This window comes from Bombus fervidus, chromosome 14 (genome assembly GCF_041682495.2).
Source record: "Bombus fervidus isolate BK054 chromosome 14, iyBomFerv1, whole genome shotgun sequence".
Lineage (NCBI taxonomy): Eukaryota > Metazoa > Arthropoda > Insecta > Hymenoptera > Apidae > Bombus > Bombus fervidus.
The window spans coordinates 6,931,491-6,950,565 of NC_091530.1; the positions used below are offsets into that span (position 1 = coordinate 6,931,491).

Genomic DNA, 19,075 nt, shown 5'->3' on the forward strand with positions numbered 1-19,075 from the left:
TTAATTCAACATTACAATACAATACTATATGACGCTATTCTCTCATTGGCGGAATTCGCGAATCCACGTGACCGCGGCGAAAAGATACGCATGTGCAATGTAGCGAGCGCTGTGCGGGAAGAGTAGATCGAGCTCCCGCCACCTCTACCGTCGTAACTAGTAGTGTGGCTCAGCTGTTTCTGTTTACTAAACAAAGGAGCCAGAAATCAGTTCAACGGTGGACAGCGAGCGGGGCACGTTCGTGTGTCCGTCAGCGACACCACATCTCTTTTCTAACCCTTTTTGACCACCCAACAGACCGATCTCGCTTCATGATCGCAGACGAAAATCGCGAGTGCATCTAACCAGGATATTGCTCGGAGCCTCATCAATCGCTAAACCATCGGATACCCGAGCGATATCAGAGGGCCAAAGCACGTAGTAAGAGGAGGAAACAGTGAGTTTATCTTCTCCTATAAAATAATAATCTGTTTGTCATAAGCTTAGTTGTAGAATCCTTGACCCGATTCCTTCATGGTATTCTTGTACTGCGTCTTCGTTCCGCTCTCATTCAATCTTTCCAAACTCGTGTTCGATCGATCCACCTAAGTAACGTGCGTTTAATATAACGTTGTTTTGGTTATATCACAGACATAAATATTTCATTCGTTTTAGTAACAAGTTGTAAGCTAAAGTCCCTGTTACAAGATTCGAACGTGTTGCGTATCGGAATACTCATGTATGACGATATGTCAAAGATATAATTCAGATATAGTAATAGTCCAATACGTATGTAGTGATTGTTATTTTTTAAGGTTATCCCTTTTCTTTCAAGATTCTGAAATAAATAGTATACAGTCGATGATAGATACATAATATTTTGCTAAGTTGTGCGCTCGAACCTTACATAATCATTATCAGCTGTACGCGCGCAATCTACGCTTCTATACAGTGTGTCTTGACAGCTGTTAGCGTCGCATTTTCATTATTTTCATTATTTTTATTATCGTTTCGTTATTTTTATGCCACTGTTTTACTTACGCCTTTTACTTTAATCATAACTATATCAGATTAGACTTAAAGCTAATATTTTATATGTTGACACTTTTTTAAGGGCTGGTTTGTAATGCGTTGAAAGATTGTCTGATTTATCGACAGTGGAGGCGACGGTTCATTGGTCGTAGATTATAGGTGTCGTTAGGTATAGTCCGTAAATTCGTCTTCCACGAATAAAAACATATATACAATATGTCTAGATGATAGAAGTAATTAAATTGTAATAAAAGAACAAATTAGAAGTTTCTTTTATTAACCTTCAGAGTACGTTACAACATAAAGCCGAACGATAATAGAGCGTGAAAGAAGATCGGACAAAGAAGCATTAATCGTGAGAATTGCGTCGTTCCTTGTCTACTAACCTCAAGGCCAACGCAATTGAAAGGAACAGTACTTTAACACGTTCGGACATAAGGTAGCGCGAATTTATGCAGCATTAAACAGCAACGTTTCGAATACAGATTTTATGTCATTAGTTTCTCGATTCTTAATTCTCTTTGATTAACTTATTTACTGCTATACTCTCCATTTTCGATAATGAGTATCTCTTTTATTTGAATTAACATATTTTAATACTTAATTTTTCATGATCATTCATGACAAAATACAAATCTCCGATGCTTCGTAATTGTTCTGGGTTGTGAAATCAATGAAATGAAACATTAGCGATAACACGTCATTGTTATCGTGTACTTTGTAAAGAATCAATCTCTTCGTGGAGATTATTCAATAAAAATTTCCATTTACAGGAATTCTATCGGTCACTTTACACGCTGTGCTTACGGAAGACGTAGATTATGTAAACGAAAGCAATTCAACTCCACGAATAGTGCTTCTATAGAGTTTACGATTATAGTAGATGCGTTTCCACGTCGAAAATATTCGCGTAAATAAATGATTAGAAAGCAACGTGCGCGTTCGTGCATTATTTAATCAGATTATAAATGGACAAACTTTCAATCGATTCTCAACTATAGAAAGACAATGATTTGTTATGTATAAGGTGTCGTTCATATGTGTATAATGATATATACATTTATATGTTATATATAGATGTATATGAACGAAAATAATATATAAGATATCAATATCATCAAACGACATCTCAGTCATATCAGTATAACATATTACATACACATATGAACGAGAATATGTCTTTATATCAAAAACGCTATGAAACGGGAAGTAATTCATCTACTCATTCTTTAACATAAAAGTTACGAATGGTTTTTTGTATTACTGTTTCTTACCGACGAACATTCTAAAAGAAACAGGAACTACCCGTATTTTTCTTCATGGAAAATGATTTCTCCAAGTGGATAAGTAATTATTCTTCCATTTTCGAATTAAGATTTGCCTGATATTGTTTTTATATCTCGATTAATTCTCAAAACATGTTTCACGGTGAACAGCAAGACAAAGGGAAAAGAAAACAGAGTTTCAGAGAAAGTGAGATTCCGCGTATCGGGGAAGCGATCGATCGATTTGGAACGATCCGACCGCAGAGATCGAGAGAGACTGTTCTGTTTTCTGTTCACGTTAAATCGTTGATCCGTGTCGTGCAAGCGACCAACTTGAACCATCGTCGTTTGTTCGGAAGGGAGAGGCTCTGGTAGTCCTGGTACCAATCAGACGCGCATATACTCTCGTATATACATACATAGAACATACGGTGCTTGATGTATCTCTTGGTTTTCACACACACGTCAATAATTGCCGTGCACCGATGCAAGACACGCTCTTAAAAGCCGAGAAATGAACAAAGAATAGGTGCATTGCGCTTACAGAGTTTCCCAATCTCGTTTTTCAGCTCGACTTTGTCTCGGTTCAATCTGTTAGAGTCATCTAAAAAGAAAACAAAGTTGATAAACAAAGAAAATAAACTTAGTTGATATTCAATATCGTTTTCATTTCTAATATTCTTTATCATCTTAATTATTATTATTTAACATTTTTATAATATTATGTAATATATTATGATGATATATGTATGATATATTATAATATTCTAGTAATATATATATATATATATATTCTCAAATAATTAATATTCTTTATCATTTTTTTATTGGCTGAATAATTCAATTAACCTTCAATTATTCACTAGCTTCATCGAATGTCTCATTATACTATAGTTAACGATGAAGAAAACACGTATTGCACGTGATAAGTAAACGTTTTAACGGAATAGAAAAATGGTTGGGAAACGCTGATATGTACTTTCCTGGTGTATGTGCGCGGTAAAGAGATAGATCTTCTAAGCGTGTATCGCAAATACGTTGGTGTAGAGGTATATTGCTGTAAGTGCGTAGCTGATATATCTATACACGAGCATAATGCTCGAGTCGTGAGCAGAACGAACGGCAACCTTGGGCAACCAAGTAATATTCCGAGAGGCGGGAGAGCATTTGCGCAGTATACACCAGCCGCCAGCGAACTTTCGTCGATATTTCCTTCTACTAGCTTATTCCTCCGGCAAAGAATAGATCTCCATCATCGATTTCCTCAATAACCCCCTAAGCAGAACCGAATACGATCTTTTCTTTGTCTTCATTACGAAGAAAGAAATCATATAGTGAAATAATAGAGTTCATGAAAGTATTTGAACACTTACCATAGAAAACTTTTATATCCGTATTGTATGTGTTACGTAAAACATTTTGATATTCTATTGGTATTATAACAACATATGATTATATCGGTACAATTTGAAATCTGAAATGTATATACAAGTTGCAAGATATTTATTGTAAACTTATATTTAGTAAGAAATTAGTATACAGCATAAATAGCTTAAGCATATAGAATATTTGTTAAAGATAGACCAACTGAATATCGAGTTTTATTAATGTAATGGGTAATTGACTGTTTACATACTTTTGTCATCTCTGTGAATTATATACTTATAGATGCTAAATATCTTGTAATTTCTATATGTATTTTCAGATTTGTTTCATATTTGATTAACATAATCATGATAGCCAAGTCTCATAACAGTGTTAATGCAATTTAAAAATATTTTGTATAACGCACATAATATGTTCATAAAATGTGGCTAAAAATAAACCACTGTATATTTCATCTTAAAGATCCGTACGCTGTTTTTGTCTCGCCTCCAGCTAGAAAGTATCGTTTATCAGTTTTTATTATTTCCTATCGCTCCCATGAAAAACATTAGGAGGAAATTATAGTAGAAATGTTTCTCTTACTTGAGAGGGTCAATTCTAAGTTTTTCCGCTTCACATATCTCGCGATAGAACTTTCTAAGTCTTCACATTGCAAAGAATTGTTATTGACGAGCAATTTATTTTATGTCTAATTTATTTTGTAACGTAAGTATTTACTTAAATAAAGTTAAAATGTAGCGAGTACAACCATTTTGTTGCGTACAGACTCGATCATCGATACTCATTGAAAATCGATACCCATTGAAAATCGACACCTTTCTCCTCGAAACTAATCGCTTGTTAGGGAACACACGCGAAACAGAATCTGACTTTACGACTGACCCACTACTCGGCAGCTTCTGCTTGACATTTCGTAACAGTCATTAGTCGCGTATATTTAGCTGTGCGTTACCACGTGTGGAGACAACGTGCGAATTTCTCTAATATCGTTGAACCACCGGAAAGAGAGCAATCGTCAGCTGTTAGAGGCATTTGCGTGCTCGCTTAAATTCAACCTGTTAACTCTGTAATCTACTTTTAGTATCTGTAACATATTAGATGAATTTTAGAATTTTCGAACATAAAAATTTTGAAATTCTCAAGTTTTCAAATCTTACGAATCTCAGATTTTGGATATTTCTGAGTTTCTGAAATTTTCGAATCGAAGAGTTTTAGTTCAGAATTTTTTAATTTTCAAATGTTTATGTTCTCTACATTCGTAGTTTTCATATTCACCGCCAGAGGGACGAATTACCCATAAAGCGTCAGTATAAAAATTTCAAGTATTACGAAGTTACCGTTTCTCTCTGCTCGAACAGCTTTTAGTTAAATTGGTTTCCTCAACGGACGCTTGCTGCGATTCATACGGTTAATTTTACAAGCGCGAATAGTTCGTATGTAAAATAATCGGTCGAAGAGAAAGTAACATGTTCGCGTTTAGCATTGTTACTGTGCTTCGATGTTAGACCAGTTAACAAACATTGCGACTATGTGATGCAACCCGATGCATTGTATAACCTCATTAAATCGGTTTGTATATTACAATTGGAAAATCTTTTATGCCCGTTTCGTTATGCGTATTATCAAGATTTTGATGTGAACAGTCTTTTGAAATTTTTCTAACATATAATGAAATATTTTCAGACTTCGATTGGACAAATGAATCGTTCCTGACCTATGTTCCCTAACCCCATTCGAAAAGGAATCACCGTGTGGGAATCACGGTATCCAGTGACTAATTGCATCGACCTGTTGTTCCGATTCCTGCGCAACGCCAGCAATGGCAACTCGAAATCTTACGAGCCACGTTCGCTTTTAGAACCACTCGAATGCTTTACGATTCACTGATACACTCGAGGTCTTGAAAACTTTAAAATTAAACGGTAACTTTCATATTCAATTTTATCCTTGTTAAAGAAATTATTTCTTAATTCTGCCACTTCTGTAATTACGAAATAAAAGATTGCTATCGAAGATGGATGAATTTTGGTTAGGACAGTTTTAATCCTTGTAAATGTAATTGATTTGTAACGGTATTTGTGGCATAAAAAGATAGGAGATTTCTAAATAAATAAGCCGTTAGCTGAACTTTCTCGATTAACACATTAGATACACTTAAAATTACAAATATATAACACTTTAACAGTTAATTACAAAGCAACATCCAATTATAGAATTAACGTAGTATTGCAGAAATAATGTACTTGAAGAGCAACCTCTACTCGTCCTCTACAACTGATCCTCACAACGTAACGCATTAAAATATCCTATCAGCATGGACCGAAGTCATAAAATCAGTCTCGGTTATCCTCAACCGTACGTTAATTATATCAATATCTATGCAGTTTCGCCATACCGATTAAGTGGCATTGTATCCGGTCTACGTTAACCATTCACCGAGTTATTAATCAAATAGCCCACTGAAGAGAAACCGGTTAATCGAATTTACTTTATGTTCGATATTAAAAGTGATGGAATCGGTTTGAAAGCGGTTCGAGCACATCGCTGGCAATCTAATGTATATGTAGTAACCATGCTGCTTCTAGTGGGCTTCTCGTTGGCAGACCCGCGCCGGAGAAAGTTAATTTCGCATGGCCGTTGAACCGATATCGCGATTACGTAGGGGAAGCCGGGGAGTATAATGCAACAACGACTATTATGTCGGTCCACTGCCATGCGTCGAACGGATCGCGCGGACCTTTGTCTCTTCGCTCTCTGTCCGACGATTTTCCACAGGGTTGAAACTGTTGCATGCGTCCTCTCTCCCCCTCGTGAGCAACGCGGACGGACGGGGACGCTAGTTTTTCTCGAGTCCGGTACGTTGCTCACGATTTAACGAGGTAAATTCGCCGTTAGAAAGCGCGAGCCTGGTGCAACGGACACAACGTATAGCATCTAGACACAGAGAGTAGCGAACCACGGCTGAAAAGTTTCGCGTAAATGGAAACGACACGAGTTGGCTTGTCTCCAAGCTCGCCTCGTGGATGCGTTTTTCTTTCGGCCGCTGGCACGTCGGATCTCCGCCAAATTGACGCAACGTTTTCCTCCTGCCGCCGTCGGCTCTCGCGATATTCCGTAATCGTCCTCGTCGCAGTTCGTTGCACTTGTACGCTTTTAGTTTTTCCTTCTCTCGGATTTTTCGAGTAGAAACTGCCGCATTCCATTCTACGCGATTCCTGCTTCTTCTCCGTACTCGTTCCCTGTCATTGCGCGCATTAACCTCCGTCACGCTATTTTATACAATTGATTTAACTGTAGTTAGAATGTTAGATGATATATATGTACCTTAGGCAATCTTACGAAGCCATCGATATGAACAATCACGACGCTGTATTGCTATTTGCTATTATTTATAATGACCGATATGATTTAATGTTCGGTGAAAGTCGTACGCGTTCAAATCGACTACCGTTTTAAAGCGATTTCGTCAAATACGTAGCACAGACTGTAGATTCGATTCTACGTAATCATAGTACATGTATACGCTAGCGTCCATAAGTACTTGAACACCTGCTGCAATTCCACTGTTAGTTCTTTACCACCAGCTGTAACTGCGATCAGATGTTCAGTCAAATTTAAACAAGGAATATATCTGCGTCACTCGAGTTCCATGTTTATCCGTAACGAATAGCTGATACTTCACAAAATCAATCCTACTTTTAGAATGTAGCTAGGAAAACATCGTATATCAATAGCTCTAAGATCCCGACATTGAACAGACGTTTCATTATTGCTTCTTTATCTATAACAATCCATTATATTTATACTAACTTGTGATAAGATTAGAACCTCGAGCTAGATCAAAGAATTTCATTTCAAGTACATCTTGCGTTATATACATGCGTCATAATTTGCACTTAAATATTTATGGACATTAATGTACGTGTAACGAGCAATTTGTAAGTTCTATTCCTTTATACATTATCTTCATACTACTGTACAAAACATGCTATAGTATAGAATAGGACGATTGGAACTCACATGCTCCTACAGGTTGCTCGCTTCACCTTCCCACACTTTGTATTGGTCGTAAAATTGATAGAAAGATCGATCAACGGGAACAAAGTCGAGAAATGCTTGGGAATGATCTTTGTCCAGGGAGGTGGGAGTACATCGAATCTAAACTGCGTCGCGGATAGGAGAATCGCGTGGGTGAAGCTTGTTCGATCGCAGAATCGTTTTCCAACGACGACAAGGGAACCAGTACCGGTTTTCCGTTGCGCAAAAAGACAATATCGCGACCTTAACGGATATGGTCAGACCAGATATTCCGCGTGTCCGACGTCGACCTCGGGGATCCACTTGGTCCACGGGTTTTTTCCTTGTCTCAGCTTTTGCCCCTTTTCGTTCTTATTTTTTCGTCTTTTCTTTTTTCTCCTTCTTCCTTTTCTGGATAACAAAAGCTGTCTTGTACGTTGCCGCCAGAGACGACTCTTTGTCTCCTCTTTGTCGACTATTCCGTTCTATCCTCGGAGATGACGATCGGGTCAATGGTGTTACGGTAGAGTAGGGAGATCAGAGTACGTGTACTCGGCACGATACTGTACTTGAGAATTTTTGAGGATGGCGAAAGAAGGAGAAATGCGACAACGTATGAGAAAATTCTAAAAGTAACATACTATTGTAGTTGAAATATATTTGGCAAAATTAATTCATGTACTTATGCCGTTAGCCATAAATATTAGAATATGTATTTTTTCAAAAGTTTTCACAACTTCTTCTTTATTCGGTGTTTTACGTTTATGATAAACGTGTGATGTTTATAGTAAAGCAGCTAGGACATAAAAACCTTCAATTTATTCCACAGTAATCACAAAAAGTATTGGCACATATCCTTATTTTCCAGTGTACCGTTTTTCCATCGTGCCCTGCATTACAATTTCATAGTACCAAATTTATGTATTCATGAAAATACTACCGAATCGTATAAAAAATATATTTGAACCTAATTAATTAGTATATGTAAATGCTATGATAAACTCAATGATATACCGATACTCTTTATAGACACTGTAAATAATTCTTGTTGTACTTAATCTTATGGTTGCTTATGTATGTCATGAGAGTTTTACCAGTTCCCTTTTACCGTTGCAAAACGTGATTGTTACATGATAAACAACTAAACGTTGATAAACTATAAACAAAATGGAAACACATTGAATACGAAGTAATCTAATGATCCATGGTGATCGGTTTCAGAATGCAGTAAACATGCCGTCGTTGCTGGAAGCGCTGGAGCTGAAGTACGGCAGTTCAACGACCGACTGCTCCCTCACGGACGAGGAGACGGAATCGAGCTCGCCGAAGGCCGCCCTCTCGGTCAGCATTTTCATTCCGAAGAAATCACCCCGTCATACGGTGCCTGCGTTGCTCGTCTTACAAGACTGCGATATCGAGTCGGCTGGAAATGACTCAGAAAAGCTTCGAAATAAATGCAAGAACGTGGAGGAACTGGACCTCGCGCAAAACAAACTGTCCCAATGGACCGAAGTATTCGGCATCTTGCAGCACATGCCGAAGATCAAGTTCGTCAATCTCAGTTTCAACTGTTTGGCCGAGGTTTTCGAGATTAAACACGGTAGTTACGATCTACTAAAGAACCTAGTGTTAAACGGGACCAGAGTGACCTGGTCAACCGTTCAGGGATTGATTCGTTTACTTCGTAACCTGGAGGAGCTGCATCTTTCCTTGAACGAGTATAAAACGGTAGATCTAGACTATCAGATGCCAGAGAATAAGAATGTCTCGGTGAGAAAGCTTCATTTTACTGGCAATCCCGTTGAAATATGGAACGAAATTTCCAAATTGGGATACGTCTTTCCGAATCTGGAGAGCCTCGTGCTGGCAGAGTGTCCGATAAGGTCGTTGGCTCTCGCAGACAATAGGAACTCGAACGAGGAGCTGTGTTCTAAGAAAGAGTCAGAAAATCTGAGCGAAGACAGTGAGAATATGAACAGTCTGGATACCGAGCAGAACACATCGGTGGATGAAAAGGGGAACAGGATATTCAGCGAGGGAAAGGTGAATTACGACAGGTCTGAGTCGGAATCGGAGTCCAGTGGGACGACCATTAGGTCCTCTCACGATCCTTTCAGGAAGCTCAGGTTCCTAAACTTAAACGGCACGCTGTTGTCCACGTGGGACGACGTGGAACGACTGGCCAGGTTCCCAGCGCTTAAGTCTTTGAGGATTCAGGGCTGTCCTCTTTTCGAGGTAGAGATCCTCCCCTTTTCCTCGTTGTTGCTGAAATACGCTACTGTTCATAAGAATTGGGACACTTGCTGATTTCATATTAAACGCGATAATCGACCAGGATTATCAATAATTGCGTATTGATTATTATCAAAAATATTCGTGCGAGAAAATGAAATCTTACGGAGGAAATTTTAGACGAATCGTATATTAGAAAATTCAAAAGATTTTGCTAAGAATCTGAATCTAGGTCATGGACAGATACAGTGGAAAATCTAATAACACAAATGTTAAAATTCATCGATAATATAGGGGGAACATATAGACGAGGAAAAGATTTGATTCTATTATTGTATTATTTTTATTTAGATAAAACGGAATGAAACAAAAGGAAGGTATAATAAGATTTTACTGACTCTTTCGGTTTATTTTATTTTCGGTGAGCGTCCTAATAACTGGTGAACGGTGGTGTACATATATCTAGAATCTAGAACAACCTCGAATCAGGCGAATCGACCGGATAAAATGACCGTGCGAAGGAAGTAGAAAAAGAGAGAGCAGAGAAGAAGCCGCTAAGATGTAAAACCGTTAAGACAGCTTGATCTAGTATGCGCCACTTCGGACCAGTCCGTTTTAGCTGTATCGAAGTAAACGTTGGCACGAAACCAACCGGTTTAAACGTATATAGCTTTTGAAAATAAGCTTTCCACTCTGTTAGATCACCCTTTACAATTTTTGAAAGCAAAAGTTGAGAATTAACCAGGCTTGTCGAGTTTTCTTAATCGAAAGAGTTAAAGTCGACACAGTATTCTCAATTCGTAACGCACATCTACTGCGTTTACTTCGAAAATTCTTTTAATGATTACAATGAACTCAGCTGAATGAAGTAAGACCATCTTTTTTATAATAATCGCGAACGAACATTTATAGATACCCTTCATGAACATGTTATGTATGTCATATAAAATATTTTGAAATTTTATTAGCGCTACGTGTTATGAGATTTGATCACAGTCATAGTGATAAAGTTAAAAATGAATTTAAAAATATATGAGTATAAAAGTTATAAGATTTATCAGAATTACAATTTATAAATATTAATTTAGTACAAGTATATGTATATGAATTTCGCTATGTTTAGATGACAAAAATATTTAAGCAGTTAATTATCCTTTATGTTAGTAAACCTTGATATTTATTATTATATGCTCAGGAGGACTATTTATGTTGCATATTAATTTCTTTTACTGAAACAATATATATTTGAAAATTTTACCAATATAATAATTACAGTCGTGTCTCGTTATAGCGTTAATAAAAGTTCAGAATATTTTGTATAATACATGCAATATGGGCATGAAGGTCTTCTATGGTAAATGTGCAAGATTAAAAACTACTGAATAATTGCAGAGTCCTCGAGAATACACGGAACATGAGAGGCGGCAGCTTTTGATCGCCAGACTTCCAAATGTCGAGACTTTGAACGGCGGCGGCGTGATATCCTCCCAGGAACGCGAGGACGCCGAGAGAGCCTTCATTCGTTACTACATGGACAAACCGGAAGCAGACAGACCCGAAAGGTAAATTATTTCACGCGACTCTCTACGATGACGCCCCGATTTTCATTCCTTTGTTTACATTCGATTCCTGTTTCTCCATTTCTATTCTTTTTTTATCCAATTTCCATCTCACGTCCTTAGTCATCGCCTTTTACGCTGTGTGGCCTTTATTCTATTTTCGTTTGAATGTTAATGATACAGCAAAATGGAGACATTTGAATCACCTAAACTTCAACATCTCAAAATTCTATCTTGAACTTTGCAGAGAATAATCGAATTTGTATGTTATGGGACATTGTTAGTCCTTATTATAGTAACGCAAAAATAAGAGAATTTCATGTGCTTTAGGTCCAACGAGGAAATATATTGGAAACGAAGAAATGAATCGAATAAGCCTATGGTAGTAGTTATTTCAGTCAACGTGAACGTATTACACAAGAATGGATACAATAAACAACAAAATAATTTCTAGAAATAAAGTAATATACACGTGCTACTGAATTATGATCATTCCAACTGAGGATATTAATATCAGTTGATCAGGCTTCTTTCCTTTTGATGAGTAGAACTTATATTCTGGTAAAAAAGTATAAGCGTTGAGTTGTCAATGTACTTGATATATTTCACTATTTATCACGCGCTAATAATAAGTTAAGCAGTCTATTTCCAAATGTATATCACTTAACAATTGTTCATAATTTTGATGAATTTATGCGGAGAATTTGTTTGGTGAATCGCAAAGCAAATTACTTAGCTCAAACACCTTTCTGACTCAAATAATCCTGCCTCAGCTTTATTCTCGCGACCAATTTCCATTTCCATTTCGGTTACTGCTTTGACCGTTTCTATTCTAAGTCTGAACTAGAACCACATAAAGCTATTCTAGTTTCACGGCCATAGTTGTCGCCAGTGAAACGAATATCCGTCTGACCCTGTTCCGTCTTCGTTTTCAGGTACTCCGAGCTGGTGGCTATTCACGGAAAGCTGGATCCTCTGGTACACGTTGACCTGAAGCCCGAGAAGAGGGTCAAGGTCACATTCACTTACGGAGACCTGGTCGAGGTATAAATTTACGTTTTGCTCGAAAACCGATCATAAGCAGCATAATTAAATTCTGAGAATATCGACCTTTCCGTTCGCCCTATGTCTTATCTGTGATTGCTAATTTATTCGGCTTGTTTTATTTACTCGATGAAAGAGAAGAGCTTAAATTTAACAAAGAGTTTGGAGGAAGTTCGCGAAGTCGAGCAAAGAAAGGCGTGGCTTCTTCTTCTTCTTCTTCTTTTGCATCAATCACTTAAACTGCTATAAATATCGATGATGCTTATAGGTTCGCTCCATAGACGTATACAGAACGGTTTTTGAATTGAAAACCAAACTGGAGACGATGGTGAAAATCCCAGCAAATAGGATGAGACTGTTTTACGTGGATCAGGTTAGCTGCCCTGTCAACTATTGTCTTACCAGCTACCTTTTTTATGCTTTACAGAACGTTTGGTTCCTTGAGAGACCCTATAAAAAGCACGAAATCGCAATATAAGAATTCCCCATCCTTCCCCTCGCATCCTGTCCTGGGTATCGCAATTAAAATTCCAACATAAGCTCTATACATATAGTAATCAGAGGTAAATTAATTTCAGATATTCTTCTGAACTCTGCTTTATCTTAACATTTCATTGTGTTTAAGGTGATGAAGGCGCAATATGGACCAGAAGAGATGCTGTATCCGAACAAGCAGCTATACCGATACAACATTCGGAACGGCGACGAGATCATAATCGACAGCAAGCTGAATCGTTTTGTGTCGACGTCTTCGACTACGTCTTCCATACGTTCATGAAGAAGGTTCTTCAGCGAATCGTCGGACGACGCGAAACTTACCTGACAGTTGTCAGGATCTGATCTCCACTAACGGATCTACGAGTCGAAGGTCTCATAGGTCTCGATTATAGATCAGAGAGACTCGGGATTTTTTATATACACACGCCGAGTAATTGTTCTAGAAACTATATTTATCGATTCTTCAGGGTTGAGAAGCATAACAAGTACATTAAGGACTGATAGAAGAGGCGAGTTTGTGCGTGGCGAATGGCCTCACGAGAAAGAGAAGTTTGAATTTTTACAATACGCGGACACACTAGACATATTTGAAGAGAGGGAGACGAAATTTTCACTCACATGGACACACGTATATTCTGTATCATGTTTTTATGAAAAAGATTCAGAGGATGGCGTTTGCAATGAAGTTTGCGACTCTTTTTAGAAGCTTTGCGTTAATTGTTAGTGTAGATTGCAATCGAGCCTATCGGAGAAACAGACGTAAAGTACTTAGTTGAATAGTATCCGATTGTTTTCCGTGTAGTGAAAGTCACTTGTTGCTTAAGGACTTGAAAGTTTGTACGTTGGCCATATTGTACAGAAAAAGTCTTATTAGTGACTCGATTGTAAAATTCGCAGGAGATATATCAATAAAAAAAAAAAAAATATCGTAGAGCTAAATGTCGCAAGCGCGTATTGGTATCGATTAGAGACGAATACATTAATCGATCAGTCATGATACTTTTAATTCCTCAGCCAAATTTACCATGTTAGAAATGTTATCTAGTGAACTGTTAAATTTGATTTATTAACGTTTTGTAACAATAAGAGAGTTCGACAAAAAGCAAAATTGGTCGAATTAGGCTCGTAAATGAATTTTTAAACTATGAAATAATTCGCATACTTCGGGACAATGCAATGAGTATGATGAAAACATGAAAAACGGACGTCAGAATTGTCGAGGAGAATGAAAACTATTTTTATAGATCGCAGCTAGACACGATGATGGCGCCATAAGAATAAAAAGAAAATCATGGGCAATAATAAAAGTATACGCAGTTATATCTTGGCTCCAAGGATCAAAGTTTCGTGCTGACTCATAAAAGAATTCTTATTTTACGCTGGAGCAGTATAATACCAACTTAAATTGCAATATACATTTTTATATAAACTATAAAAAAGTAAAGAAAGAGTGATAACCGCTGTGATTGTTTCTTTCTTACACTTTTACGTTTATGTATCGATATAAAGAAACAAACACCGCCGCTTCGTTACAGATGGAATATCAAGCCATTTAATATAATTTTTGCATTTTCGACATGTACTTAAGCTTGACAGTCATCGATAGATGATAACTGTGAATTTAAGCGCAACTAACAACATACGTGTCTAAGTTTCGATAATTTTAGATAACTTACGGTTGTCCTTCAGTGTATCCCTTATTGTGTGGAATTCATAAAATACCTAAAGCAGAATGAAACACGAGGAAGCTTATGATTAACTCGCGGTCAGACACTAGGAAGAAAGCAACGATGTTGCACGTTTTGGCTTATTCCGTTTGCTAAGGAAGAACCTTGAAGAGTCACTTAGTGCCTGCCTTTTATTAGCATAACTCGAATATTTCTAACACTGCCCTTGTAAATACCATGAACATGTGAACTGCGATGTAACTTCGTCGACTCTTCATGGTAGTGCGTTGACCAGTCTGCGTTTTTTACTGTGACCAACTTTCTGCATTGGAATATTTCTTAGTTTTGAGAAGTAAAAAAATTCTTCAAGAGTTTTTTTAAAGAAATAGGTGGATTTAACAGTAATAGTCTAGATATTTCAGTGCAGGGGTTGTAATCGATATGAAAGAATGAGATAGAACTGTACGATTAACCCTACTGTAGGCAACCAAGTACACAGTTATTCGTTTTTACATTTCCTGCACCAATTTATTATTTTCTAATGAAAATATCGCAACTTAAATTCGACGTCGAAATTTATGTAAAAATTTAGGATGTTGAAGCTTCGAATTTGCTTATTGACTTGTTGGATAAGCTTTTGTATTTTTGTTGTCTAAATAAGGGTTAAAGAAGAGTCGGTCGACGCTTCTCTGAAATATCAACTGCGGTATCGCGTACGTTCTTGATGTTGGATCTCAGGGTCATCGGCAATTTCCCAAATTGAACGAATCGTACGAAGCGTCGTTTGATCGATGCAAGTAATCACGAGCAAACAATGGGCAAAAACACGATGGCCCTGAGATCTCCACGCCCTATAATGTGTCTAGTCTCGGAAAAGGAAACTCTGCATTGTTCTCACTTTATATAATACGATCCTTTTTTGTGCTGGCGCAAATGTGTACGTACTAACGAAATAAAAACTTTATATGAGACGCCCCGTGTTTCCCTGCTCGATGCCGATCATCGATCACGAATCATGGATCATTAACGTTAGAAATTCAACTTATATTAGCTTTAGCTATATTCTTAGAATCATTATCGAAGGATAAAATGGTTACACGCACGTGCCACTGGCAACGGTTAAGCGCACAGATCAAGTCGTTGTTTTGGTGAAAAAGTTCAATCTGCGAGGAGCGTGCCTCAGGATTGAAACAAATTATGTTTCGCTATCGAAGAAAAGTGACTAGAGAGGTATGAGTTATTGGCGTTAAACCTTTGTTGTTACGAATGAAAAGTTTGTTATTTGATACGTTATTGGTTGCATAGGGTACACTATTTTGAAGAGAGCATGCAAGGACTGCGAGCGCATCGATCGCGAGAGACGCTTGGCGCCGCGACAGCCCTAAAGGGCGACGCCATGTTAATTGGACGACGCATGGGTAACTTTATCATCGAAGCAAAGAAGTCAGTGTCAAATTCTGAAATTCCAAGCTATCTCTTATAATTCAGTAAAAGGCAAATAGACGTTAAAATATATATAAGTAAAGAAGAAATAATTCTAACGTTAAAATATCGATTCTGATGCAAGTTGATGGACATTTTCCAGGGGTAACGCCAGCGAGTAGCGCCAGCCCTGTTTGCTGGGGAGCGTAGTTCTATCCGATAGCGGTGATACAGAGGTGGATACATAAACTCGAGTACCCTGCAAGCTCGTTAATCGCAAACATAGCCACGGGGCCCATTAAACAATTTTGTACGATAACTGCATGTCGTTAGTAAACGAAGCTTTGTACACTACCTTCGTTTCTCTCAATTAACAAGGTAATAACGTAGAAAATGGTGAACACGGTGTTAAATGTTTACCCAGCTTTCAAATGTAACGGGAAGAAATGCTACACGCGTTAGGTACAATTTTACGTATTAAATTTCTATTCATATCTAATATTCTTTTATTTTCCTGTATTCAATTAAATCGTCTGATGTTCCCTTTATTCCGTCAAATCGACGAATAAATTCATCAATTTTTACCGAGAAAAAGAGAAAAGTACAATCGTGCCCCAAGATTTCATTTCCCTAGGGTTCTTTCTCGTTTTCTATCAATTTCAGATCGAGCCTTTCGTCACGATCGATTCCACCAACCTACGATGCCTATCCACGACCCGACAATTAACGTCGCCGAGAAATTCTCTTCAGTTACATGGTACATGATCCGAACCGGAATAATAGAACGGCACGAGGTGACAGCTCGTTACGAGGTTCCACCTTTTTTCCTTTTACCTTTGAAACTTTACGACCGAGTGGGATCGTGACTAATCCTACCCTGGGGGAGCGTGCGCCCCTACTATGCACTAAATCCACAGAGAGGACTGCATCGATTCTGGCGCCCTGTCTCTCTCTCTCGATTTTCCACCCTTTACTCATCGTTCGTATTCCTTTTATTCGCTTTCTATTTTATTTTATTTGCCGTTCGATTCTATCTTTCCACGTTTCTTGTTTTTAGTTTTTTATACGCCAGCGAGCCGACGAAAGCATTTTGCAATTTTTCACCAAGAATTTTTGCACGAGGAACGGAGAAATTTGGGGAAGCTGCGGAAGATGACGACAACCTGCTTTGTTCTTATAACGGTAGAATAATTAGCAGTATGAAACGAGTATCTGAGAAGTGAAATTAACCAACATGACTCTTTATAGACGTCTCAATTATTATTATCCGAGTAGATGATTATTATTCATACATAGTATTTACGTGCGTGTATGTTCATTGCAAAAAAATGGCATAAATATTGGTAAATTAAGAGGAATTCGTAAGAGGAAGCTTTTAAGAAATCGTAACATTCGATGCACTTTCTTTTGCTTTCCTATATCTACGAAGCTAATATTTTAACAAAAGCTGCGAAGTTTTGATAAAAGAGCGCTATACTTGCAAACTAAAAGGCGAGAGCGAATTTAATTTCGATTCAGCGAAGCGATGGTTTCAAGTAAAAGTTCAAAATTGTCGGTTGGAAGAATCAAAGAACCCTATATCTGCGAAATAAAAGCTAAAGAAAGCAGATTTATACACTAAGAAAAACTTCGTCTCAACGATCAAGTGCAACTTTCAAGTTTCAAATCTCAGAACTGGTGATGGAAAAAATCGATGAACCCTGTATTTACAAAGTAAAAGAATAATAGATTAAATTGTAGCCTTCGGTAGTTACTTCAGCGTATAACTGGGACGCTGTTTTCAGGTAAAATTTCAAACTTGGCGGTCAAAGTGCGACGAAAGATTGTGCCGGTGGCCCGAAGCTGGCGAGACTGCATCCCTGGCTGGAAGTAGGCAGTAGGTAAGGGCAGAGCGAGGAGCGTGTGCGCGGTGGATGGAGTGCGAGCATGAGTAGGACGTGGGTCGTCGTGTGTCGCTGCAGAGGGCCGAGAGAGCGTGTCTCCTGCGGAACACAGCTGGCACGGACCGTCAAGATGTAAGCTGACGGGCAGAGAACGCGTGTGTGACGGTACGCCGCTGGCCCAGGCCGAGAGAACGTGCCACGAGGAAGAAGAAGAAGAAGAAGAACAGGGAGAGATACGATCTGAAACGGGCCGATCCGGGAGGATGAAGTAGAGCGGGAACCAGGGATCGATTGCTTCCCGATTGTTGGCATGGAGGACACGACACTGGGGTAAGTAGTAAGACACAGAGCTGGGTTAAGCCTGATGGCTATCTGTTCTCTGCTTAAAGGGGTGCGTTTGGTTTTCATGAAAAATTCGTTACTCGTCGAAATCCTATTAGCAATTCCGCGTCGTTTGTCGGTATTCGTATTTCACTGTGTTTATCGATAGCATCTAGTTATTCATATTGGGTTGTGTTCATCGTAGAGGCCAGGATTCGACGATCGATGCGACCTACCACAGATCCCAGCGATCTATCTTTCTGTGGCTAGCGTCGGCTGGCTTCGACGTCGAGGCAGCGATTCGTTGCTCGCACCACCGCTCCAACCCACCCCCTTAGACACGCTCGAGGTCATCGTTGCCCCCAAACTGAGCCAGGATACCATTGCTCGATCGTTGCCAGTTCATTCTGCTCCCGTTTCATTCCTCTCTCACGGCAGATTTTCCGTTTCAAATCTAATGATCGTTGGTGATCGAGTACGTGCCTGGAGACTGGAGTATTCGCATCGGCGAGGATGTACTACCAACGACGATGACGACGAACAGCGAGTTCTCTTGCAAGAGGGACGAATACGGGACATCGTGGTAAACGTTGGGAAGCCAACACGGTTGCGTTAATAAAGCCGTCACGGCTTTCCCTCGCAGCGCAAGAAAGAAAAAAAGCAAAAGAAAAGTTGTTAGCAGCTATTTACCTGAGGGCTCTAACCGACCCCTACAGTTTTCGAGATCGTCGCCGCTCCGTAGAAGGCTTGAACGCGTGCTGGTCTCGTTC

General features: G+C 38.6%; 2 protein-coding genes and 1 long non-coding RNA gene across 9 annotated transcripts in view; 2 read left to right on the top strand and 1 right to left on the bottom strand.

Moving 5' to 3' along the window:
* Positions 1-128: 128 nt before the first annotated feature.
* Positions 129-15,650, top strand: Mlt (tubulin folding cofactor E like protein mlt). 2 transcript variants are annotated; one of them, XM_072017091.1, is made up of 6 exons: positions 135-436; positions 8,901-9,914; positions 11,304-11,473; positions 12,406-12,514; positions 12,783-12,887; positions 13,140-15,650. In XM_072017091.1, the coding sequence occupies exons 2-6, from the start codon at positions 8,913-8,915 to the stop codon at positions 13,290-13,292; spliced, it is 1,539 nt and encodes a 512-aa protein (XP_071873192.1). In that variant the 5' UTR covers positions 135-436; positions 8,901-8,912; the 3' UTR covers positions 13,293-15,650. The 2 variants fall into 2 exon arrangements, with proteins under 2 accessions (XP_071873194.1, XP_071873192.1); XM_072017093.1 differs by lacking the exon at positions 12,783-12,887 and having other exon boundaries at positions 129-436.
* LOC139994457 (uncharacterized) lies at positions 295-7,438 on the bottom strand. 3 transcript variants are annotated; one of them, XR_011801648.1, is made up of 6 exons: positions 6,987-7,432; positions 4,245-6,901; positions 3,650-4,154; positions 3,126-3,551; positions 887-2,880; positions 295-817 (listed from the first exon to the last, which is right to left on the bottom strand). It is a non-coding gene; the product is annotated as an uncharacterized lncRNA (long non-coding RNA). The 3 variants fall into 3 exon arrangements; XR_011801647.1 differs by lacking the exon at positions 295-817 and having other exon boundaries at positions 1,260-2,880; positions 3,650-3,750; positions 4,069-4,154; positions 6,987-7,437; XR_011801646.1 differs by lacking the exon at positions 295-817 and having other exon boundaries at positions 1,260-2,880; positions 3,256-3,551; positions 6,987-7,438.
* A 1,831-nt stretch (positions 15,651-17,481) lies between the features above and the next one.
* Positions 17,482-19,075, top strand: part of LOC139994440 (uncharacterized) — a 47,974-nt gene continuing 46,380 nt past the window's right edge. For 2 of the 4 annotated variants that reach the window (XM_072017076.1, XM_072017075.1), the window contains exons 1-2: positions 17,485-17,814; positions 17,886-18,314. The gene's annotated coding sequence lies outside the window, so the exon portion shown is untranslated. Of the gene's footprint in view, positions 17,815-17,885; positions 18,315-19,075 lie in introns of all 4 variants that reach the window. The other 2 variants (XM_072017077.1, XM_072017070.1) reach the window with 2 other exon arrangements.